Source organism: Coloeus monedula, assembly GCF_965178545.1.
Source record: "Coloeus monedula genome assembly, chromosome: 6".
In the NCBI taxonomy this organism is placed as follows: Eukaryota; Metazoa; Chordata; class Aves; order Passeriformes; family Corvidae; genus Coloeus; species Coloeus monedula.
In genome coordinates this window covers 1,322,999-1,346,629 of record NC_138786.1, presented here as the reverse complement: position 1 = coordinate 1,346,629, position 23,631 = coordinate 1,322,999, and the positions used below count along the sequence as shown (strand labels likewise).

Sequence of the window (23,631 nt, the reverse complement as noted above, 5' to 3'; positions counted from 1 at the left end):
GGAAGGGGTGATCCTGCTCTTCCAGCAGCTCTCTGGATTGATAAGGGAGGCCTGGATGGCCTGAGGAATGTTGCATGTCAGGGAAGGTCTCGCTGTGGCAGAGGTGGGTGAGGTGTGGGGCAGTCCAGCCCCTCGCTGTGAGGTGTCCCTTGTGTCGCTGTCCCTGTGCTGTAGGATTGGATCTTGGAACCCCAAGCAAGGCGGCTCTCTCCTGGGAGTCTCTGCCTGTGGATAGCAGCCAGCTGTTCAGCAGTGGGACCTTTCCATGCATCCCTGCTCTTCCCTGTCCAGCTGTGCTCATAGCCCAGGGTGCACAGCTGGGCTGCAGCCTGGGCTGAGCTGGCTGGGCAGATGGAGGCACGGAGCAGCCGGACTTCCCCTCTGCAGGCTGCCTTCCTGTGGCCTGCCAGGATGGCTCCCAGAGGTCACTGCTTCCTTCCTGCCAGGAGATGGGCTCACAGGCAGGCTATAGGAAGAGCAGGACCCCATCACACTGGGAAGGATGGGTAACACCCATTTGGGAGTCTGGAGACAAATGAGCCTCTCAGATTGCCCTTTGGAGGTGCCCGTCTCTGCTCGCCTGCCCTACCCAGGGGATCCAGCGTGATCCTTGTGCAGCACAAGCATCTTGGGCAGCTTTTCTGGGAGAGGTGACCTGGGGATGTCTGCATGCTTTGGGTGCAGCACTCTAAGGGTTGGCACATCCGCAGCCTTGTGCTGGGGTTTTTGGGAGCCTGCCCTTCCCCAAACCCATCAGCTGCGGTGCACATCCCAGCACGGACAATCCCAGGAGGATGCTGCAGCCAGCAGATTTCCTGTAAGGGCTGATGGGATGCAGGGTGACAGCTGGAGAGCTGTGCTGTCCTACCTGCACTGTAAACAAGGAGGGTGTGGGTGTTCCCAGTGTGCCTCGAGCTTGGGAAAGAGTGGCCTGAGCTGGGTTCTGTCCCCTTGTGCAGCTGGCAGGGTGACACAGAGAGGACAGCCATGGTGGACCTTGCCTCAGAAGGAAAGGGTGGCTGTTGTTGGAGCACCACGACACTTTTGGGACTCAGCAGCCTTTTTCAGACCCATTTGAGCCCTGACTGGGGACGGGGGGAGGAAGGGGAGCTCTTGGTGTGGGGTGGTGTGAGGGGTTAGGGAGTGTGCTCCAGAGCTGCCAGGTCAGCACCGATCCAGGCGTGTTGGCTGTGGAGCGCTGAGGGAGCAGAGCTGTTCTCAGGCACGTTATCCAAAATCAGTGCCAGATCTGCGGATCAGAGCCTTCCAGATCCCAGCAGAACGCAGCACTTCCCTCCCTTCACCCCATTCCCTCTCTCCCTGTTGGCAGCTAAAGCTCCAGGCCCGGCTGCGGGTGCGCCTGCCCACCATCCCCATCACCAAGCCACACACCATGAAGCCAACGCCGCGCCCGACTCCCGTCAGGTCCACGGTGTCTCCCATCGTGTCGGGCGCCCGGCGGAGGCGGGTGCGGTGCCGGAAATGCAAGGCCTGCATGCAGGGCGAGTGTGGCATGTGCCACTACTGCAGGGACATGAAGAAGTTCGGCGGGCCCGGCCGCATGAAGCAGTCCTGCGTCCTCCGGCAGTGCTTGGCGGTGAGTCCAAGTTGGATTCCTGGGGGATAGCTGGTTGCTTCTCCACAGTTCAGGTAGTAGGGAAGGAAAGGGGGAAGGCTGTCCCACCTCACCCTGGTTTCAGCCCTGCTTTCCCTTGTAGCCCAGGCTGCCTCACTCGGTCACGTGTGCACTTTGTGGGGAGGTGGATCAGAACGAGGACTCGCAGGACTTTGAGAAGAAGCTCATGGAGTGCTGTATCTGCAATGAGATCGTTCACCCTGGCTGTCTGCAGGTGAGCAGGGCACATGCTGGGCAAAGGGGGGCTCTGCTGTGGGCCTGGGCTGTTGTTGACCCCCTCCTCTCGTTGCAGATGGATGGGGAAGGGCTGCTCAATGATGAGCTCCCCAACTGCTGGGAGTGCCCCAAGTGCTACCAGGGTGACGATGCAGAGAAGGGCCAGGTAAGGAGCTGTGCTGTGGCGAGGCAGGATCTGCGTCCTCCACCCCTCCCACAGCATCCTGCCAGGGATGTGTTCAGCCAGCATGGGCTGGAGTTGGGCAGCAACCAGTGAGAATGAGGACCATGAGGGTGCAGCACCTGGGGGCCTGGGCACATCCTGCTGCAATGTGATCCTGAGATATTCCACTGTAAGAGACACTGGACTGTTAGGCACAGAGTGGAAGCCACCTCCAACCTCAAGGGGCACCCCTTTTGAGAAGGGGGAAGGAAAATGTTTGTTGCTGGTGTGGGTGGACCAGAGGTAGGTACTTAGATGAGCTGTTAGGAGGAAATTACTGTGAGGGTGGTAAGGCCCGGGCACAGGTTGCCCAGCAAAGCTGTGGATGCCCCATCCCTGAAGTGTCCAAGGCCAGGTTGGATGGGGCTTGGAGCAACCTGGGATAGCGGAAGGTGTCCCTAAGTTCTAACCCAAACCGTTCTGTGATTCTACCTGGGCACTGCTGGTGCAGGTCCTGCCAGCACTGTTGTGTTTCTCCGGGGAAGAGGAGAGGGGAAAAGCCTTCTCCAGGCCCCATTCCCGTTAACCAGCCTCACTGCTTCCCCGCAGAAGCGGAAGGTGGAGGAGAGTGACGAAGACACGGCGCAAGCCAAGGTGCTGCGGCCCCTGCGGAGCTGCGAGGAGCCCCTGACCCCCCCGCCCAACTCGCCCACCCCGATGCTGCAGCTGATCCACGACCCCGCATCCCCCCGCGGGGTGGTGACGCGCTCGTCCCCGGGGGCCGGGCCCAGCGACCACCACAGCGCCAGCCGGGACGAGCGCTTCAAGCGCCGGCAGCTGCTGCGGCTCCAGGCCACGGAGAGGACCATGGTGCGGGAGAAGGAGAACAACCCCAGCGGCAAGAAGGAGCTGTCGGAGGTGGAGAAAGCCAAGCTGCACGGCTCCTACCTCACCGTGACGCTCCAGCGCCCCACCAAAGATGTCCACGGCACTTCGATCGTCCCCAAGCTCCAAGCCATCACGGCCTCCTCGGCCAACCTGCAGCACTCCCCGCGCGTGGTCGTGCGCCACGCGCCCGCCAGGATGCCCCTGCGGAGCGGGGGCGATGAGGAGGCGGCCGCCGAGGAAGAGGAGGAGGAAGAGGAGGAGGAGGACGAGAACGCGGAGGAGGGGGGGGCGGCCCGGCTGAACGGGCGTGGGGGCCGGGCGCAGGAGGGCGAGGAGAGCTGCGTCCAGCGCGAGGTCTGGATGTCCGTGTTCCGCTACCTCACCCGCAGGGAGCTTTGCGAGTGCATGCGGGTGTGCAAGACCTGGTACAAGTGGTGAGTGTGGGGACGCGTCCTGGGGTTGGGGGCATGTCCGTGGGGGACATCCAGGGGGAAGGGGAAAGGATCTCACTTTGGTGCCCTCCCGTCTCTCCCCAGAGCCTGGCAGCGTCACTGTAGCCAGTCCTGGTGCCTCTGGCATGTGTGCACCCGTCTCTCTCGTTCCCTTCTGCCTTCTTCCTGTCCCCTGCCGTGTCCTTCTGAGGTGCCACTGCCCTTTCCCCACCCACCACCCTGATGGTGCTTGCCCTTCCTGGCCTCCCGCGCTGCCTCCCCTCCCAGCAGGCAGGGAAGGCAGGCTGAGGCGGGATGGGTTTGCTGGCTGGAAGCGCCTCAGGGGGCAGCAGGCCCAAAGACAATGCTGGCACTGGGACAGCTGTGCGTGGAGGGCTTGGGAACAGACGGGAATGGAAACTGGGAGGTTTCTAACAGCCGAGCAGCAGGGATGGCCTGCTTTGATCAGCAGCTGGTGGCAGTGGTGTGGCAGAGGAGTGTCCCCTTGCCTGCACCTTCAGGGGCTCAGCTAAGCTGCCATCGGGTCCTGGCTCTCCACAAACTCCCGTGGGAGAGGAAGAGTTTCCTCCTGGTGAAGCAGCGAGCTCTGCTGGGGCTGTGGGGTGGGACACACAGAGTGTTCTGCAGGCTGGGAGTAAGGATCCCTAAGGTCAGGAGAAACACCCAGATGGGGCAAGCAGGCCTGCAGCTGCAACTTGAAATCTTTTTTTGTGGCAGTAAAACCCTGCTAGGGCTGCTCTGGGTGGCCAGACGCCTTCAGCAACCTCCCATGTTTGGGCAAACCTATGGAAACCAGGAGGAGCAGCCTTGTTCTGTGGCTGGGCCCGTGCCAGGGCTGGGCTCCTTCTGGAAGCCAGGCAACCTGCTGGCTGGCTATTATTCCATGGGATTCTTGGGACTCAACTTTCAGCCTTGTCCTTGTCCCCAGGTGCTGTGACAAGAGATTGTGGACAAAGATAGACTTGAGCAGGTGCAAGTCCATCACCCCCCAGGCGCTGAGCGGCATCATCAAAAGGCAGCCGGTCAGCCTTGACCTCAGCTGGACCAATATCTCAAAAAAACAGCTTACGTGGCTCGTCAACAGGCTGCCAGGTGAGCGTGGGCTGGGGAGGGGTCTCTTCCTCTGCCACCAGCCTGCTCTGAGGCTTCCTGAGAGCTGGATCATGGGGAGAGACACCCTGGAAACTCCTGGGTGCCTGGGTCCCATCACCCAGCCACTGTCCCAGCCCAGGCAGGGAGGGGACCTTCCTCATGTGCCTGGAAAAAGATGGTGGAGATCTGGGATGCCTCGGAGCTGACCAAACCCGTCTAACTTGTTACCTGCCTCCCTTCTGCCAGGCCTGAAAGACCTCATCCTGGCGGGCTGTTCCTGGTCTGCGGTCTGCGCTCTCAGTACCTCCAGCTGCCCCCTTCTCAGGACCCTCGATCTTCGGTGGGCAGTAGGAATCAAGGACCCTCAGATCCGGGACTTACTCACACCTCCAACAGACAAACCCAGTAAGCTGCTGCTGCCCTGGGGCTGAATGGCATGGACAAGGGAAGGGTCCCCAGGGCAGTGTGTCCACTCTGTTTCTCCCGCTCCACGTGCAGGTCAGGACAATCGCAGCAAACTCCGCAACATGATCGACTTCCGGCTCGCCGGGCTGGACATCACGGATGCCACGCTGCGCCTGATCATCCGCCATATGCCCCTGCTCTCCCGCCTCGACCTCAGCCACTGCAACCACCTCACGGACCAGTCGGCCAACCTCCTCACCGCCGTGGGCTCTTCCACACGCAACTCCCTCACCGAGCTCAACATGGCAGGTGGGTGCCTTGCTCCAGGTGCTTCCTGGATTTCCCATCCCTCACCCCAGTGCTGGCTGCTGGAGGTGTCCCCCTCACGCTCCCTGTGCTCTCTCCGCAGGCTGCAATAAGCTGACGGACCAGGCCTTGCTGTACCTGCGCCGCATCTCCAACGTCACCCTCATCGACCTGCGGGGCTGCAAACAGATCACCCGCAAAGCCTGTGAGCACTTCATCTCGGACCTGTCCATCAACAGCCTCTACTGCCTGTCCGATGAGAAGCTGATCCAAAAAATCAGCTAGAGACCCTCCCTGGGGCAGACTGAGGAGAAGGAAAAGAGCCCATCCCACCCCTCTCGGAGAGCCGCTCCTCCACCTCCCCCCCTTGCCCTCCGTGTCCTGCCGCTGCCTCCCACCTGACTCGGCAGGCAGGGCCGCCGCTGGCCTTGCTCCGCTGTCCTTCCTCCTCCTCCTTCCCCGGGACTTCTGCCGAGGAAGATGTCCCGCCAGGCTGGCCAGTACCAGAGGAGGAACGGGCGCACGGCAGGGAGCCTCGGCCCGGAGGCTGGCCACTCCCGAGGCGGCGGCTGTAACCGAGGCCTCTGCGCAGAGAAATGGGGCACCCTCTCCCCCCAGCTTTTCCCCTCCACCCCGTCGTCTCCTTGCCTTGAAACACTTGTTGCTTCCCCTGTAGCACAAAGCTTGAGGGTCGAGGCCTCTCCAAGGAAGCGGGAGCAGAGCCAGAACGCCCCGTCCCCCTCGGTGCCACCACCAGCTCGGTGCTCCCCTACGGTCTCCCCCCCCTTTCCCTTCCCCTCCCCCTCATCTGGTTGCAGGGACTGCTATCCATCCCCCTTCTCCTCCCACACATCCAGGCGGTTCTTTGGGTGCCCAGGGCAGGAGCCCCGTGGCCGGGGTGTCCCGGGAGCAGGGGCTGGGGGATAATTCGTCTGTCCGAGGGGATGGAGCAGGGGAGAACCCACAGGTACACCAGAGCTCAGGGAGGACTCGGGAAGTATCAGCCAGGGGTGAGTGAGCACGGGGTGGGGACAGGAGCTGCCTCCTCTTCCTCCCCAGCTCCCGGCACCATGAAGCACTCTGGGGCCGGAGGGGCGAGGGCTGCTCCGCGGCCTGGGACCGAACTGGCATCGTCCACTCCTTCCCCACCCCCACCCCCTTTTCGCTGCCTATTTTCCTTTGCAATGAATGGTCGGTCCAAAGAACCTCTCTCTAGGGCAGCAGAGAGCTTTTTGCACTTTAAAAAAAAAAAAAAAAACAAAAAAAAACAAACAAAAAAAGACAAAAAACAACAACAACAACAAAAAAAAAGACGACAAAAAAAACCGGAAAAAAAAAAAAAAAGAAAGGAAAAAAGGTTGGAATCTTCTTTTTCTGGGTCACTATTTTATTTCCCTCCCTGTCCTGCCTGTGCCCGGAAGCTCCCCCTCTCTGTCCCCCCGGTGTCAGCACCCTGCTCTCTCCCTGGCAGCGTACAGATAGCACAATCCGGGGTGCCCCCTCCGTGCCACCACCGGCCCCCAGCCCCGCAGGGGTCCCCGGGGGGCAGCCCGCACCCCCCCGCTGCTTCAGAAGCAATAAGGGAGGACAGGCGGCCCGCGGGGGCTGTCCCCGGCAGGGGGACACGAGGGGACAATCCCGCAGTGCCTGGGACAAGGGGCAGTGTGGCCGCAGCGGAGCCGGAGGGCTCGGAGCAGGAAACCCCCCCGTTCCCCCCTAGGCGAGAGGAGGAGCCTTCGGCCTCGGCCTCTCTCGGCGGCGGCTCCCGGGAAAGACGTCGGAAGAATTAAAAGCTTTTCTTTTTCCTTTGGATTCCTTTTGAGTTTTGCAACGAGAAAGAAACAAATTTCCAGAGCTGGGGTTGAGAGGGGCGAGGGGGGGGAGGGTCCCTCCTCCGCGGGGCCGGCACCCCCCTGCCCGCCGTGTCCCCCCCTCTCCAGGCGCAGAGACTCCGGCGTGTGCGACCCTCCTCGCCACCCCGGCGTGGTGCAAATCCACAAGGAAGAAAAAAAGAGAATTATATATAATAAAAATCACTTAGTGATTTAAAACCAACCCAGCCTGCTCCCTAAAGACAACTCCTGCAAGCAAAGTCACTTGTTTAAGGGTTTGGTTGTGGTTTTGTTTTGTTTCGATCCCTCCTTCCCTCCCTCCCTTCCTCCCTCCCTCCCTTTCCCGGAGAAATATTGTAAATATCTATTTTTTTGTTGGCGATTTAGAGTCCATCTCTGATGTTTGTGCTTTAAAATTAAATGTAAGCATTAAGGGTAAAAGCAAACCAAGTCTTGCGCTCTCTCAGTTGGGGTTGGGGGTTCTTGGCTGGGGCAGAGGGAGGGCACCTACTTGGCAATTATTTTAGGTTTTCTTTAGTTTTTCCTTTTTTTTTTTTCTTTTTTTTTTTTCTTTCTGGGCCTTCTCCTATCCTGGATTTTCAGAGAGGCTCTTTGCTCATACCATATTCCCACCAGGCTGGGTGAGCTGTTGTGGGGGGAGGGAAGAATCCCAGCCTCCCAAGGGAAAGAATTGCTTCTTGGGGGTGGATTTTTGGAATAAAAAAAATTTGAAAAAAAATAACCAAACCAACAACTAAAATCCAGGAGTGTGAGCTCTTCCCGTTTGTCTGGGAGGGAAGTGGAGGGAACAAGGCCAGGGCTGGGACCTCCTGTGTCCCCCCTGTCCCCAGCACTGGGGCTGTCCCAGCTGCCAGAGAGGAAACTGGAGCACCGTCGGTGGTGGCAGCTGTCCCGGTGTCCCCACTGTCTCCTGCCGGGTGGTGGCAGCTGTCCCCGAGTCCCATCACCTCCTGCCAGGGCCCCAGGTCCTCCAGAGGCCTGTGGGGCCCTTGCCCTCCACATCCCTTGGGAAACCTGCCCTCTCCCAGCGGATTCCTGGGCCACCAGGGTGACATTTAGTGTCCGCCACCCTGCGGGGATGTCACGGCCCAGGTCCCCGCGGCGGCTGGGCCGTGACATTTGCATGGCGAGACACAGGGCAGGTGACACCACCCTCCACGGGTGGCTGAGGCCACTGTCACGCTCCCTGTGCCCTGGTCCCCAAGTGCCACCACGTGCCTCGCCTGGGCACCAGGCCAAGGGAATCTCAGCGCCCCGACCCCTTGCCTGTCCCCTCCAGGTGTCCCCCCCTGGCCTCGGGGACAGGGAGCCCGCGCACGGTGTCACACACACGTGGAGACCCGCTCACACACGGTGACACCTGCTGCCACGCGTGGCACATGTGGTCGCACACTGCGCGGCGTGGAATGACACACGCGATGTCACACACACACACAGAGCCACTGTCACACACACCCGTGGTGTCTCTCACACCGTGTCACACCCACGGCGCCACACACAGAGACGGCGCCACACCCACGGTGTCACACCCCCACGCTGGCACACACACCCGCTGTCACACTCGCATCCGGTGTCGCACCCAGTGTCACACACAGCGTGTCACACGCACACACCCGGTGTCGCACACACCGCCAGTGCCACAGCCGGTGTCACGGCCCCTCCCGGGCGGGCGTGGCGGCGGCGCTGTCCCCGCCCGGCCCCGCTGTCCCCGCCCCGCGTCCCGGTGCGGCCGCGCCCCGTTCCGCGCTCCGCTCCCGCCGCTCCGGGCGCTGCCGGGCGCTGCCGCCGCCCGCGTCCCGGGGCCGCCGAGCCCCTCCCGGCCGCTCCCCGCTCCTCCGCCCGGCTCCTCTCCGGCCCCGTTCCGCTTCCGGGCGCGGTTCCGGTTCCGGGGCCGGCGGGTCGGGTCGGGCCGGGGCCGGTGCGGCGGCGGCGGCGGGGCCGGCGGCGCGGCACGATGGCGGACCTGGAGGCGGTGCTGGCGGACGTGAGTTACCTGATGGCCATGGAGAAGAGCCGCGCCGCGCCCGCCGCCCGCGCCAGCAAGAGGATCGTCCTGCCCGAGCCCAGGTGAGGCCCCGCCGCTGCCCCTCCGCTTGTCCGTCCGTCTGTCCGCCCCCGGCACCGCCACCGCCGGTCCCCCGGGCACCCCCTCCCGGCACCGCTCGCACCCGCCCGCGGGTCACGGACGCCTCCTGCACACGTGTGTGCCGGTCACACCTGCCCGGACACACGGACATGGACACAGGGACATGGACACACACGGATATGGACACACACGCGTCACGCCTGTTGCACAGACAGACACACGGACATGGACGCACACATACGCATTTCCTGCCTGACACAGGGATACACAAACACGGACACATGGACACGGACACACACGCATCCTGCCGGACACACAGACACAGTCCCACCCAGCTGTGTGGCCCCTCTGTCCCCGCAGTGTCACACCCGTGTGGAGACACACCTCACACACACACACACACACACACCTGTACCCAGGTGTGCAGAGGGTCACGGTCCCCACTCCCCCCGCCAGACCCCGGTGCCCTCCTGCGCCTTCACTGCCAGGCACCTGGGAAGCTTTTTTAGGGGGGGCACTCGTCCCCACCCTCCCTTGGCCCCCAGTGCACGGGACACACTGTGGTCCTGGCACCCAGCAACGTGCCACACTTGGGTGGGGACACACGGGATGGTAGGACATGCATGCCACCAGGGCTTGGGGACATGGGAGGAGCAGGAGAGGACGGGTGGGGAGCAGGGGTCCGTCAGGGGCACGGCTGAGCCCCTCCGGTGTGTCCCCAGCATCCGCAGCGTCATGCAGAAGTACCTGGAGGACCGGGGAGAGGTGACATTTGACAAGATCTTCACACAGAAGATTGGTGAGCTGGGAACAGGGGGGCTGTGGGGGACACGGGGGCTGTGGTGGACATGGGGGGCACCGTGGCCAGCGCCCACAAGCACAGGGGCAGGCATGGCTGGGCTGGGGGGCTGCACTGGTGGCCACCATGAGAGCGAGAGTGGCCGTGGGAATGGCAGGAGGGTTGTGGGGCCAGGCTGGACAGGGGTGCCGGGGGGCTGCGCCACATTCCCCACCCTGTGTCCCCCGCCCTGTCACTTCCCCCCACGCCAGCGCAAACCGTCCGGGGCAGGAAGCGCCTCTCACTTCCTCCTGCCGGCTCCGGCGGTTTCCGGGCACGTCCGCCCTGCTCCGTGTGCCCGCCCGTGCCCCTGCTCCACTGTGCCCCACAGCACCCCCTCAGTGCCCCGTGCTGTCCCAGGGCGCTGCTCCATGTGCCAGCCGTGTCCTTGTCACCCTGTCACCCTGCCAAGTCCTCACCGGTCCCTGCTTGGCACTTCCCCTTCGCCGAGCCTGGCAGTGGGGTGGCAGCAGGGCTAGGCAGGCCCAGGGAATGTCCCTGTGTCCCTTGGTCTAGGCTGGGGGGCTGTCACCTCTCACGCCGTGGCTCTGTCCCTGCAGGCTACCTGCTCTTCCGGGATTTTGCCTTCAACCAGGCCGAGGAGGCCAAGCCCCTGATGGAATTTTATGAGGAGGTGAGGCGGGGCACCCCAGCGACAGCCCCCCGTGTTCACCAGGAGGGCTGGGGTGGGGTTGGTACCTCCAGGGCCCATGGGCACCACGGACACAGTGCCCAGGGAGCCAGGAGATGCTCTCCCAGGGGATGGGATAAGCTCTCCCATGGGACGTGGCACCCAGAGGGGCCACGATTCCCAGCATCCTGTGTGCCCTGGTGCCACTGGAGCTGTGCCCTGTGCAGATCAAGAAGTACGAGAAGCTGGACTCGGAGGAGGAGCGAGCTGCCCGGAGCCGCCACATCTTCGACCATTACATCATGAAGGAGCTGCTGGCCTGCTCCCACGTGAGTGCCAGGCCCTGGGGGGCGGGAGGGATGTCCCCAGTGTGCCCACAGCGTCCTCAGAGGGAGCTCCAAACCCCCCATAGGCTCCGTCCTGGGAGCCACATCCCAGCCCTGTGGATGGCGGTTCCTCTGTGGATTCCTGCCTCATGCAGCCCAGCCTGGCCGCTGTCCCTTCTGCCCGAGGTGACACGGTGCTGTCCCCCTCACAGCCCTTCTCCAAGAGCGCCACGGAGCACGTCCAGAGCCGCCTGAGCAAGAAGCAGGTGCCCCCAGACCTCTTCCAGGTGGGCATCACCTGGGACAGGGAAGGGTCCCTGCCACCTGTGGCACTCGGAGAGTTAATCCTTAGAGGGGGCTGGGGGTGATGGGAGGGGCGTGTCCCAGGAGGAATGGGGACCCCAAGGAATGGTGAGCGGGTCCCTGGGGTGTTGGGAGTGAGGGGGATTGCTTGTGGTTGCCGTGGGGTGGTGGAAGACTGAGGGCTGGAGGTAGCAGGGGGTCCTCAGAGGGAGGTGATTGGCACCCTGGATGTCACCCTAGGGCTCCCCAGGGCTGGTGGTGTTGGGGCCCCCAGAGACTGAGGTGGCAGAAGCATCCCCGAGAGCCTGGAAGTGGCAGTGGGGGGATGTGAAATCCCAGGGGTGGAGGAAACCCCACGTAGTGATGGGATAGGGGTGGCCTGGGTGGCCCTGGGAGCCAGCGCTGAGCCCCGTGTTCTCCCCAGCCCTACATTGAGGAGATCTGCCAGAACCTGCGTGGGGGCATCTTCCAGAAATTCATTGAGAGGTGAGTTGGGAGGAAATTCCCGTGCGGATCGGGGTGTCCCCTCGCACTGGGGACCAGGGTCTCCCTTCCCGGAGAGCCACCAGGGGGCCCCACACTGGGCACTGAGGGGTCTCTTCCTTTCCCGAGTGTCCAGACAAATCCAGGGACTCTTAGAGGATGGTGTTGCTCTGGGATCTCCACTCTTGCCCTCTGTTTTTCCTTGCAGTGACAAGTTCACACGGTTCTGCCAGTGGAAGAACGTGGAGCTGAACATCCATGTGAGCAGGAATCCCTGCCCCTCACCTCCCAGGGAGGGGGATGTGCTTCCAGGGAGCCTCCGTGTCCCTCACCTGGGAAAACTGGGGCAGGGGGGTTCTGTCCAGGCTCACCCCAGTCTCCTCCTCACCCCTCCAGCTCACCATGAACGACTTCAGTGTTCACCGAATCATCGGCCGCGGCGGCTTCGGGGAGGTCTATGGCTGCCGGAAAGCGGACACGGGCAAAATGTAACGGGATTCCTCCCACATGGAGAGACCCTCCCGGGATCTGGGGGTGCTGGGAGGTCCCAGGGGCGTCCACAGTGGCTTTGCTGTGTCAGGGTGTTGTGGGAATATTGTCCTGGCTGCGAGCACCCAGGGCTGGCAGGGATGTGGGCGGGAGCTGGGTGCTGGCCCTGCTGTGGGGACATGGTGGCTGCAGGGACTCCATGTCCCTCCCCCAGGTACGCCATGAAGTGCTTGGACAAGAAACGCATCAAGATGAAGCAGGGCGAGACGCTGGCCCTCAACGAGCGCATCATGTTGTCCCTCGTCAGCACCGGGGTGAGGGGACACGGGTGCTGGGCAGGGGACAGGGGACAGGGCATGGGGACAGGGAGGGTGACCCCGTGTCTCCCGCCAGGACTGCCCATTCATCGTGTGCATGTCCTACGCCTTCCACACACCCGACAAGCTCAGCTTCATCCTCGACCTCATGAATGGTGAGACCCTGGCCCTGAGGGCCCCCGTGGCTCAGAGCACCCTTCCCACAGCTGCCCCGGGTGACAGCCGATCCCTGTTCCCACAGGGGGGGACCTGCACTATCACCTGTCCCAGCACGGCGTCTTCTCGGAGGCGGAGATGAGGTTCTACGCGGCCGAGATCATCCTGGGCCTGGAGCACATGCACAGCCGCTTCGTGGTGTACCGCGACCTCAAGGTGACCGTCCCCACCCACAGGACATCCCCGAGCCTTCAGAAACCCCTCTGGGACCCTGTGGGCACCCACAGGTGTCACAGACGCTGCAGGAGCCCTCCGAACGCTGTGGGCACTCCCCAAGCCCAGAGGGCACCCTCAGGTCCCACAGGCACCCTGACAGCAAAATCCGTGGGCACCCTGACACTTCGGGGGGCACTCAGACACCCCCAAATCCCACAGAGCCCCCCCAGGCTCGCCACCCCCCTTCCCATGGGCCGCTCTGGGGCTCAGGGTGTCACACGGTGTGTCTGCAGCCGGCAAACATCCTCCTGGACGAGTTCGGCCACGTCCGCATCTCCGACCTGGGCCTGGCCTGCGACTTCTCCAAGAAGAAGCCCCACGCCAGCGTGTGAGTGTGCCCACACCCCTGCCCGCCCTGCCCCCCCACCCGGGGTGGCCCCTGACCCCCCTGTGCCCCCTCCCCAGGGGCACCCACGGGTACATGGCGCCGGAGGTGCTGCAGAAGGGGGTGGCCTACGACAGCAGCGCCGACTGGTTCTCGCTGGGCTGCATGCTCTTCAAGCTGCTCCGGGGGTGAGTGTGGGCTCAGCTGGCCACAGCTGGACACAGCTGGGCACAGCTGGGCAGTGCTGAGCCCTGTCTCCCTCCATGCTGCAGGCACAGCCCGTTCCGGCAGCACAAGACGAAGGACAAGCACGAGATCGACCGGATGACCCTCACCATGGTGGGTGGGGGCACTGAGGGGGCCGTGGGCAAGGCATGGGCACCCCTGTTCTGCCATGGCACCCACTGGCCTGAGGGGCACACAGGGGCTCAGGGACAGCTGTTCCCGTCCTGGAGCACATGTTTGTGCCCCTCTGTGTGTCAGTGTGTGTCCCTGTCCCCGCTCACTGGCGTGCTCACGGAATCTCCTGCAGGCCGTGGAGCTGCCGGACTCCTTCTCCCCGGAGCTGCGCTCCCTGCTCGAGGGGCTGCTGCAGCGGGACGTCAACCGGCGCCTGGGCTGCATGGGGCGAGGGTGAGTGTCCCCAAGGCCCCCAGGGGACCAGGCCGAGCGTGTGGCACAGCCCCCCTGCAGTCGTGGTCACCCGCCCTCCTCCCTCCCCAGAGCGCAGGAGGTGAAGGAAGAGCCCTTCTTCAAGGGCCTGGACTGGCAGATGGTGTTCCTGCAGAAGGTGAGGGGTGTGTGCCCGTGGCTGGGGACAGGGACAGGGACACAGATGTGGGCGGTCACCCCTGTGACCCCCCTTGCTGCCCGCAGTACCCGCCACCCCTCGTCCCGCCCCGCGGCGAGGTGAACGCGGCCGACGCCTTCGACATCGGCTCCTTCGACGAGGAGGACACCAAGGGCATCAAGGTAGCGGGCACAGGGGCCGAGCGTGGGGGCGTGGGGTGTCCTGCAGCCCCTCACCCCTGCATCCCGCCCTGCCCAGCTGCTGGAGAGTGACCAGGAGCTGTACCGCAACTTCCCGCTCACCATCTCGGAGCGCTGGCAGCAGGAGGTCACCGAGACGGTCTTCGACACCGTCAACGCCGACACCGACAAGCTGGAGGCTCGCAAGAAGGCCAAGAACAAGCAGCTGGGGCACGAGGAGGGTGAGTGGCACCTGGGACCCCCAGCCTGAAGCACCCCCGGCCACGTGCCGGGTGCTGATCCCGCTTCCCTGTGATTCCAGAGTACGCCATGGGCAAGGACTGCATCATGCACGGCTACATGGCCAAGCTGGGCAACCCCTTCCTGACTCAGTGGCAGCGCCGCTACTTCTACCTCTTCCCCAACCGCCTGGAGTGGCGTGGGGAGGGCGAGTCGCCGGTAAGGAGGGCACGGCACCGGTGGGATGAGGGGTGAGGGACCCCTGGGGGGACCCTGGGGGTCGGGCTGAGCCTGTCCCCCCAGCAGTCCCTGCTCACCATGGAGGAGATCGACTCGGTGGAGGAGACGCAGGTGAAGGAGCGCAAGTGCATCCTGCTCCGCATCCGCGGGGGCAAGCAGTTCGTGCTGCAGTGCGATGTGAGTGTCCTCCTCCCCCCACCCCCTGGCTGCTGGCCACCTCCTGCTGCCTGCTAGCCATCCCCTCTGCTGCCTACTAGCCGCCTCTTGCTGGTCACTGGCCCTGCACGTTTAGTCCTTCAAGCCATGCCAGGGCATCGATACTGAAAACGTGGGGCAACCCCACAGCCCTGGAACCCCGGCAATCCCTGCCCGCCCCGTCCCCTGCCCTGTCTCCCTTCCTGACGCGGTTCCCTGCCCCGCAGAGCGACCCCGAGCTGGTGCAGTGGCGGAAGGAGCTGCGGGACGCGCAGCGCCAGGCGCAGCAGCTGCTGCAGCGGGTGCCCCGCATGCAGAACAAACCCCGCTCGCCCGTGGTGGAGCTCAGCAAAGTGCCGTTCATCCAGCGCTCCCCCAACGGGCTCTGACCCCTCCCCGAGCCCCCTTCCCCCTTCCCACCCCGCCTCTAATTTATTGGGTTGGGTTCCCGCGTGTCCCCCCCGCTCTCCGTGTGCCCAGAAGGGGGAGGATGCGGGGGGGGGGGACACACCCGGTGCCGGTGTCACCCGGGGGCGTGGCTGCGGTGACGCCCGGCACCCTCTCCCCGGTGTGCCCCCCGGTCCTCCAGGAACTCTCCGGCTCAGATGAAGGCAGCCCCCGTCCCTCCCGCCCGCTTCCCAGTGCCGCGTGTGCCAAAGGGGGCCGGTGGGACCCCCCCAGCCGGCGCGTCCCCTCCTCCCCGCGCGGCTGTGCCCGTCCCGTGGGTGACAACTCCTCGTGTGTGTGTGTGTGGCTCTGTGTGAGTGAGTGTGTGCCCGGGGGGACCCCCTGTAAATACTGTGCCATGGGTCCCCTGCGCCCCCGGCTCTGCCGCTGCCCCTCCTGCCCTTCCCCAGGGCACCCCCTGCCCTCCCTCCCGAGGAGGAAGGAGGAGGTGGGACCCCCCCTAAATCAGCCAGGGGGTGGGCACAGGGGTGCCCCATGCCCCGCCAGTCCCTGGCAGCATCTGTAAATATTGGTCTCTGGTCGCTCTGCTCCCGGGGCTGGGGGGGCACCGGGCAGGGCCGGGGCAGTTGGGTGAGTGAGGTTTTCATGAGCAGAGATGTGAGAATGCAAAAGAAAAAAAGAGTTTTTATAATAAAAGGATACAAAAACATCATCCGGCTCCACCTCACTTGCGGGGGGGGGTGTGGGGGGGAGATGTCTCCATGCCCGCCGAGGGTGGCACAGAGTCCTAGACACCTCCTGTCGTGTGGGAGCTTCCTCTATGTCCCCCTGTGGACACACCAGCACTCTGGGACATCCCAGAGCATCCCCAAGTCCCACAGAATGGGGGTGCCGGGCCAGCGGGGGGTGCCGGGGGTCGTGTCCCCGGTTGCTGCGCTGTCCCCAGGGATGATCTTGGCTGTCCCTTGTCACCAGACAGTGCAGGTGCCACCTCTCCTGCCCACACCCAGCCTGCGGGCAGCGCGTTGGGGCGCGGCGCAGCCGGGCCGGTGCTCCTGCATTCCTGGGGAGCGGCAGGGCCGGGAGGGGATGGGACGGGACGGGACGGGAAGGGACGGGACGGGACGGGACGGGATGGGATGGGATGGCATGGGATGGGATGGCATGGGATGGCATAAACCCGTGACTGGGTGCACGATGGTTCCGAGCAGCAGGTACCCCCTGAAGTCATGACACAGAACGGGTCAGGGAGCCCCGGGCACCGGCAGCCCCCGGTAGCGGGGGTCAGCTGGGGGCTAACGGGTCCCTGGGATCAACCCGAGCGGGACGGGGGGAGAGGGGGCAGCCCTGGACTGTGTCCGGTGCCGGTTCCAGTCCCATTCCCAGTTCTGCTGCAGTGGCGGTGCCCAAAACCACGGTGCCCGGTGCCCGGTGCCGTTCCCAGTGCCTGCTCCCACTCCCGTTCCCGGTGCCGATGCTATTCCCGTGTCCGGCGCCTGTTCCCCTCCCTGGTGCCCCGTTCTCGTTCCCTTTGCCGGTGCCCGTGCCCGGTGCCGACGCCCGTTCCCTTTTCCCGTTCCCGCTGCCATGCGCCGCTCCCGGCGGCGATGCCGTTCCCTGTTCCCGCTGCCATCCGCCGCTCCCGGTGCCGTTGCCTGTTCCCGGTGCCCGGTGCGGCCCCGCCCCGCGCCGCCGCGCTGCGCCGCCGCCGCCCCCGCGCAGCCATTGCGGGCAGGCCCCGCGCTGCGGCCCGGTCCGTCCGCCCCGGCGGCCCCGGGGACATGGTGCCGGGATGGCCCGGCCCGCCGACACCTTCCCGCTGCACCGGCTCGTCTGGCACAACCGGCACCAGGCGCTGGACAGCGCCCTGCGCGCGGGGACGGTGGGAACGGCGCCGGGAGCGGCACCGGGAGCGGCGCCGGGCAGCGGGCACCCCCCCACGCACCGGCACCGGGAACGGGAGGGGATGGGGAGGAGAACGGCGGGGCTCGCAGCACGGGGGTGGGGGGACTGGGAGCGCTGGGAATGCTGGGGGGGACTGGGAGCACTGGAGGAAACCGGGAGCGCTCTGCGCGGGGGGGTGGGGGGGGATGCTGGGAGGGCTGGAAGGACCGGGAGCACTGCGGGGACTGGGGAGCCTTGAGGGACTGGGAGCACTGGAGGGAGACTGAGAGCGCTAGGGAAGGCTGGGGACACAGGCACTGGGAGCACTGGGAGAAGACTGGGAGCATTGCAGAGGGACTGGAAGCACTAGGAGAGACTGGGGGAACAGGGGACTGGGAGAACTGGGAGCACTGGGGGAGCTGGGGACACAGGGCACTGGGGGAACTGGAGGGAGGCTGGGAAGACTGGGAGTGTGGGGAGCTGGCTGCACTGGGTGGGGAGGACACCACGGGGAGCACCTGGGGGAACTGGGAACACGGGAGGAAGACCAGGAGCACTGTGGGGACTGGGAGTACCAGGGGAGACTGGGACTCAGGGGACTGGGACTCAGGGGACTGGGAGCACTGGAAGAACTGGTGGCGCTGGAAGGACTGGTGACACTGGGATAATACGGGGCTGTAGCACCAAAGGCCTGGAAGCAACTGGGAGCTCTGGGATCGGGTTAGCAGCACTGGGAGAAGAGGGGGCTGGGAGCACCAGGCCTTGGGAGCACGGGGGGTGCAGGGGGGGCACTGGGGTGGCACGGGGAGGGGACAGTGACCCCGCCACCTTTCCAGCACGACGTGGAGCTGACGGACCCGCGTGGCCGGACGCCCCTGGAGCTGGCCGTGTCCCTGGGCCACCTGGAGTCGGTGCGGGTGCTGCTGCGGCACAACGCCAACGTGGGCCGGGAGAACGCCAACGGATGGACGGGTACGGGGCCACCACGGGGACTTGGGGACACCATCCAGGGGTGCGGGTGACCCTGGCTGACGGCGCCCCGTGTCCCCAGTGCTGCAGGAGGCGGTGAGCACGGGGGACCCCGAGATGGTGCAACTGGTGCTCCAGTACCGCGACTACCAGCGCGCGACGCGGCGCCTCGCCGGCATCCCTGAGCTGCTCAGCAAGCTGCGACGGGTACGGCCCCTCAGAACTGCACCCTGCATCCCCAGACCTCCCCAGGGACACTCCTCACATCGCCCCACTCTGCCAGGACCCCAGTAGGGATCCCCATCCCTTTGCTCAAGGCTCCCCCCCTCCCCAGTGACCCCAGCAGGGAGCCCCCAGCCACCCCACACATCCCCCACCATGCTCCTCATCCCTTCCAGGCATCCGACTTCTACGTGGAGATGAAGTGGGAGTTCACCAGCTGGGGTGAGTGTGGCCGGGCTGGGCGGGGGAAGGGGGTCGCCAGGGTCTCCCCCAGCCGCGGGGCTGAGGGGTCCCTGTGCCCGCAGTGCCCCTGGTGTCCAAGGTGTGTCCCAGTGACGTGTACCGCGTGTGGAAGCGCGGCGAGAGCCTGCGGGTGGACACCACCCTGCTGGGCTTCGAGCACATGACGTGGCAGCGCGGCCGCCGCAGCTACATCTTCAAGGGGGAAGGTCAGCTCAAACCCCCCCCAGCCCGCGGCCCCCCAGGACCCTTCAGTCACCCCAGACTCCCTGCACCATAGGTACACCACCGTAAAGAGCTGTCTGGATTCCCTGGGGGCCTTCTGGTCACTGTGTGGAGCCGCAGACCCCCTGCACTCTAAGTGCGCCCCTGTAAAGACCCCATATCCCTTACAGGGACTCCCCTGGGGATCCCCCAGGCCCCCTGCACTATAAATACTCTCATAAGGACCTCCCAGATATCCCAGAGGGCCCCCCCTGGGATTTCAGTTCCCCCGTCCTGAGGGGGACACCTCAGTCCTTACACGTACCAGGGACCCCTTGTTCCCCAGATCCTCTGTAGTGACTCCATGGACACCCCAATTCCTCCGTACTGAGGGGATCACCTGAGCCCCTACATGTACCTCGATGGACCCTCAATTCCCCCAGATCTTCTATAGCCACTCCATGGGGACCCCAATTCTTCCTTCCTGAGGGGTCCCCCTCGTATACCCAATTCCTCCAAACCACCTCCAGGCCGGGGGGTGTCATGGGGGCCTGGGCGCTGACCCCACCCGTGTCCCCACGCAGACGAGGGGGCCGTGGTGATGGAGGTGGACCACGACAAGCAGGTGGTGTACACGGAGACGCTGGCGCTGGCCCTGCACGAGCCCGAGCTGCTGCTGGCGGCCATGCAGCCCACCGAGGAGCACGTGGCCGGCCGGCTCACCTCGCCCATCGTCTCCACGCACCTGGACACCCGGAATATCGCCTTCGAGAGGTGGGAGGGGGCTGGGAAGAGCAGCGCTCAGCGCAAGGGGGAAGTGCGGGCGGAGGGGAAGGAAACGCTGGTGCAAGAGGGTGACCTGAGGCCTTCCCGCTCCCCCAGGAACAAGTCTGGGATCTGGGGCTGGCGCTCGGAGAAGATGGAGGTGGTCAGCGGCTACGAGGCCAAGGTGAGCACGGAGGCAGGGGGGGATGCTGGGGACAGCCTGGAGTGGGGCAGGGCTGATGTTGTCCCCACACCAGGTGTACAGTGCCAGCAATGTCGAGCTGGTGACCAAGACCAGGACGGAGCATCTCTCTGACCAGGACAAGTCACGCAGCAAAGGTGACAGCCCCGTCAGCCAGTCAGGGGGCCTGTACACGGCGGGGGCACGCCACCCTTCCTGGGTGGCACACGTGTCAGGCGTGGGACACTGTGCCTGTGACGTGTGACAGGCGTGCGGGGTGTCACCCATGAGGGGTGTGGCCCGTGCCAGCCCCGGGGGTCCCCCCCACTGCCCACAGCTCACCCCTGCACCTCCCTCTCCCCTGCAGGCTCCAAGACACCCTTCCACTCCTTCCTGGGCATCGCGCAGCAGCACGGCACCCACAACGGGGTGAGTGGCCATCCCAGGGGGTCCCTGGGGAACTGGGGGTCTCCAGGGGGGGCTGAGTGGTGCCGGTGTCCCCACAGGCACCTGTCCTGCAGGCTGCCAGCCCCACCAACCCCACGGCCATCACCCCCGAGGAGTACTTCGACCCCCACTTCGACCTGGAGACCCGCAACATCGGGCGCCCCATCGAGATGTCCAGCAAGGTGCAGAGGTGAGACCACCACCCCGGGGTCAGGACCTATGGGATGGTGACAAGGTCCTGGGGATGTGGCACTGGGTGTCAGGACTTACAGGGGGTGGAGATGGGATCCCAAGGGACAGAACACCAGGTGACAGGAGACCTGGGGGTGGTGATGGCGTCCCAGGGGCTGTGACATGGGGGTGGTGCCGGGTCCCAGGAAGTGGCAGTGAGGTGATGATGGACTCCCAGGACAGTGGCACTGGGCATCAGCACCCATGGGGTGGTGACAGGGTCCTCGGGGCCGTGCCACTGGGTGTCCATACCCCGGGGGTGTGGCCAGGGCCCTGGGGCGGTGCTGGTGGCCCGTGGCCCCACTGGGTCCCCGTGCCCACGGCGGTGCCCGGGCAGGTTCAAGGCGACGTTGTGGCTGTGCGAGCAGCACCCGCTGTCGCTGGCGGAGCAGGTGACACCCATCATCGACCTCATGGCCATCTCCAACGCCCACTTCGCCAAACTGCGCGACTTCATCACCCTCAAGCTGCCCCCCGGCTTCCCCGTCAAGATCGGTGAGAGGGAAAGCTTCCTTTGGGGCGGGATTAATGAGGGGCAGGGCTTCACTGGGGCCTTAATTGACCGCTGTACTCGCAGAGATCCCCCTGTTCCATGTGCTCAACGCCCGCATCACCTTCAGCAACCTGTGCGGGTGTGACCAGCCCCTGGGCTCCGTGCGGATCTGTGCCCCCCAGGAGCCCCCCGGCGCCCACCCCCCCGGCACCCAGCCCTCCGGGCCCAGAGGTGAGGCTGGCAGGGTCCTGGTGCCAGGGAGTGCCGGGATTCCGTGGATACGGAGTGGGGTGGGCATGCAGTGGGGTGATGTGGGGTGTTGTAGCATGCCATGGGGTGCTGTGGGCGCAGTGTGCCATGGATGTGGGGTGCCGTGGGGACACCCGAGGGTGCTGACGGCTCCCCGTGCGCAGCAGCGTGGCCGTTCCCGTGCGAGGTGGAGGCGGGCGTGTTCGAGGTGCCGGCGGGGTACACGGTGCTGGGTGCGGGACGCAGCGAGCCCCTGCGGGATGAGGACGACGACCTGCTGCAGTTCGCCATCCAGCAGAGCCTGCTGGATGCCGGCACCGAGACCGACCAGGTGCGGCCGCACCCCCTCACCTGGACGCGCCCCACACGCGCCCGGGCACGTCCCTCATGTGTGGCCGCGCCCCACAGGTGACCATCTGGGAGGCGCTGACCAACACCCGCCCTGGCGCGGAGCCGCCGCCCTACGACGAGGACCTGCAGCTGGAAAGGTGAGGTTCCATCCATGGAACCCCATCTGTGGGGGCGTGGCCCGGGGTGCCCCACCCACCTCACCTGGGCAGGGCCAGACTGGGAGGGGCAGGAGTTAAAGGTGTCAGGGTGGCGCAGGTACAGGGTCCGTGGGGGTCAGAGGGGCAGGGGTTAAAGGTGTCAGGGTGGGGCCACGGGAGGGGCTTCTTGCTGCCCAAAGGGTGTGGTCATAATGGGCGTGGCTAACCGCGGGTGTGGGTGTGGCTAGCATCTGGGCGGGGCATGTGGGACAGGGCGTGGCTCTCCAGTCCAATATGGGGCTGTGACGGAGGTGTGGCCACCTGGGGTGGGGCACAGGTGTGCCAGAGGGGGTGTGACTCCTGTGACAAGGGTGTGGCCCTGCTGCTGTCCCCTCGCCAGGGCCCTGCAGGAGAGCATGCTGCTGCAGGCCGGGCCCAGCGCCGAGCCCCCGGCCGCCGGGAGTCCCCCAGGAGCGGGCGGCGGGAGCCCCCCGGGCCCCCCCGGGTACGGCAGCTTTGCGGAGCAGCTGCGCTTGGCCATGGCGCTGTCGGAGCGGGAGCAGGAGGAGCGGGAGCGGCGGCGGCGTGAGGAGGACGAGGAGCTCCAGCGCATCCTGCGCCTCTCCCTCACCGAGAAGTAGCGCCCCGGGGCGCTCCACGCCGGGACAGGGACGTCCCACGCAGGGACGAGGGTGTCCCATGTGGGGTCACCCCACGCAGGGACACGGATGTCCCACGTGGGGACACCCCTTGCAGGGATAGGGACACCCCGCCCAGGGGACACCCCAGTGTGGGCACTGTCCCACACCGGGACGCCCCAGCGCCTGGGCAGCAGCCGGTGCCGGTGTGGCCCCGCCGTGATGGGGACCCCCCTGATGTGGGCACAGCCCCCGCAGCAGGGAATTTGATCCAGGGATCCTCCTACCCCCGGGACCCCCAATCCAGGGCTCTTCTCCTGCCAGGCCCAAACCTCAGCCCAGGGACCCTCACCTGGGGACCCCCCCTCCAGGGACACCCCAATGCCCAGGACCCCTCCCTAGGGACCCCCCTCCTCTTTGGTGTTGTACCGTGACCCCGTGGGGGGCAGGACAGACCCAGGGATCCCCGTGGGATGTGGGTGACCCCTATTTTAAGGCACTCCAGTGTGGGGGGGACTGTGGGGGACCCCCAGGCCCCATGCTTTGGGGCAGTGCGGGGCAGGGGGGCCCCGAATGTCTGTACATATACATATACATATATATATATATACACACACGCTTGTCTGTGCCTGGGGGGTGATGGGTGGGGTGTCCCATGGGTGGAGCGTGGGAAAAGGGATGGATCCTGCACGTGGGGTGGGGCTCAGGTGATGGGGCTCACCCAGTAAGCGTGTGGGTGGCACTGGTGGGGTGCTTCTCTTCAGCTCGCCCCAAATCTGGCCCTGTGCCCCCGTTCCTGGCCCAGGGATTGATTTATTTCATTTATATTACTCGGGAAAAGACCCCTGCCCAGGGAGGGGGAATTTGGCTGGGGAGCCATGGGGTGACAAAGGGTTCTTTGGGGGTGACCTGCCGGGGACACTTGGGGGATTCCCACCGGATGAAACCTGGCGTGTCCCAGATGCCGGTGACCCTAGGGGGGTCCACAGTTTCTGGGGATCTGGGGAGGGCGTCACACATTCTGGGGACCTGGGGGAGGGTCCCACGTGCCGGGGGGCTCCCACTTTCAGAGGAACTGGGGGTGTCCCAAGTGCTGGAGTGTCAATCCTGCCTTGCCCACACCGATGTGGGTCCCGGGGGGGCTCCGGGGCGCCGGGGAGGTCCCGTTCTGACGGAGGGCGGTCCAGGGGTCCCGGCTGCCGTGTTTCCGTGGCGGAGGGGGGCCGTGCCGTGCCAGGCCGTGCCCGGGGCCGTGCCCGCTCCCGCTCCCGTTCCCGTTCCCGTCCGGGCGGGGCAGCGGAGGCGCTTCCTGGTGCGGGGGGGCGGC

General features: G+C 65.2%; 3 protein-coding genes across 4 annotated transcripts in view; all 3 read left to right on the top strand.

Moving 5' to 3' along the window:
- KDM2A (lysine demethylase 2A) overlaps positions 1–7,419 on the top strand; it is a 33,900-nt gene extending 26,481 nt beyond the window's left edge. The window contains exons 15-22 of the mRNA XM_082283973.1: positions 1,331–1,597; positions 1,719–1,850; positions 1,929–2,018; positions 2,625–3,337; positions 4,284–4,447; positions 4,694–4,852; positions 4,946–5,161; positions 5,262–7,419. Coding sequence (XP_082140099.1) covers positions 1,331–1,597; positions 1,719–1,850; positions 1,929–2,018; positions 2,625–3,337; positions 4,284–4,447; positions 4,694–4,852; positions 4,946–5,161; positions 5,262–5,443 — 1,923 coding nt within the window. The 3' untranslated portion in view covers positions 5,444–7,419. The remainder of the gene's footprint in view (positions 1–1,330; positions 1,598–1,718; positions 1,851–1,928; positions 2,019–2,624; positions 3,338–4,283; positions 4,448–4,693; positions 4,853–4,945; positions 5,162–5,261) is intronic.
- A 1,290-nt stretch (positions 7,420–8,709) lies between these two features.
- GRK2 (G protein-coupled receptor kinase 2) lies at positions 8,710–15,984 on the top strand. Of its 2 annotated transcripts, none has more exons than XM_082284292.1 (21): positions 8,710–9,078; positions 9,820–9,896; positions 10,496–10,569; positions 10,794–10,895; positions 11,105–11,179; positions 11,620–11,681; positions 11,887–11,938; positions 12,075–12,166; positions 12,382–12,481; positions 12,561–12,639; positions 12,726–12,856; positions 13,150–13,244; positions 13,322–13,429; positions 13,514–13,580; positions 13,774–13,874; positions 13,965–14,031; positions 14,118–14,213; positions 14,290–14,452; positions 14,533–14,669; positions 14,757–14,867; positions 15,113–15,984. In XM_082284292.1, the coding sequence occupies exons 1-21, from the start codon at positions 8,966–8,968 to the stop codon at positions 15,272–15,274; spliced, it is 2,064 nt and encodes a 687-aa protein (XP_082140418.1). In that variant the 5' UTR covers positions 8,710–8,965; the 3' UTR covers positions 15,275–15,984. The 2 variants fall into 2 exon arrangements, with proteins under 2 accessions (XP_082140418.1, XP_082140417.1); XM_082284291.1 differs by having other exon boundaries at positions 14,754–14,867.
- Positions 15,985–17,085: 1,101 nt separating this feature from the next.
- On the top strand, positions 17,086–22,307 carry ANKRD13D (ankyrin repeat domain 13D; the record flags this gene model as incomplete). Its single annotated transcript, XM_082283317.1, has 15 exons — positions 17,086–17,175; positions 18,014–18,149; positions 18,229–18,353; positions 18,545–18,590; positions 18,674–18,817; positions 19,397–19,586; positions 19,695–19,761; positions 19,835–19,916; positions 20,126–20,187; positions 20,265–20,395; positions 20,774–20,931; positions 21,014–21,160; positions 21,343–21,509; positions 21,587–21,666; positions 22,067–22,307. 15 exons carry the CDS (start codon positions 17,086–17,088, stop codon positions 22,305–22,307), a joined length of 1,866 nt encoding a protein of 621 aa, XP_082139443.1.
- Between the last annotated feature and the right edge of the window lie 1,324 nt (positions 22,308–23,631).

What these genes read in the sequence shown, in the direction of transcription:
- GRK2 (XM_082284291.1), top strand. Translation starts at nt 8,966, where the DNA reads ATGGCGGACCTGGAGGCGGTGCTGGCGGACGTGAGTTACCTGATGGCC. An exon ending in CTGGGCTGCATGGGGCGAGG is followed by an intron (nt 13,875 to 13,964) that starts GTGAGTGTCCCC and finishes CTCCCTCCCCAG; the next exon opens with AGCGCAGGAGGTGAAGGAAG. An exon ending in GTGGGGAGGGCGAGTCGCCG is followed by an intron (nt 14,670 to 14,753) that starts GTAAGGAGGGCA and finishes CTGTCCCCCCAG; the next exon opens with CAGTCCCTGCTCACCATGGA.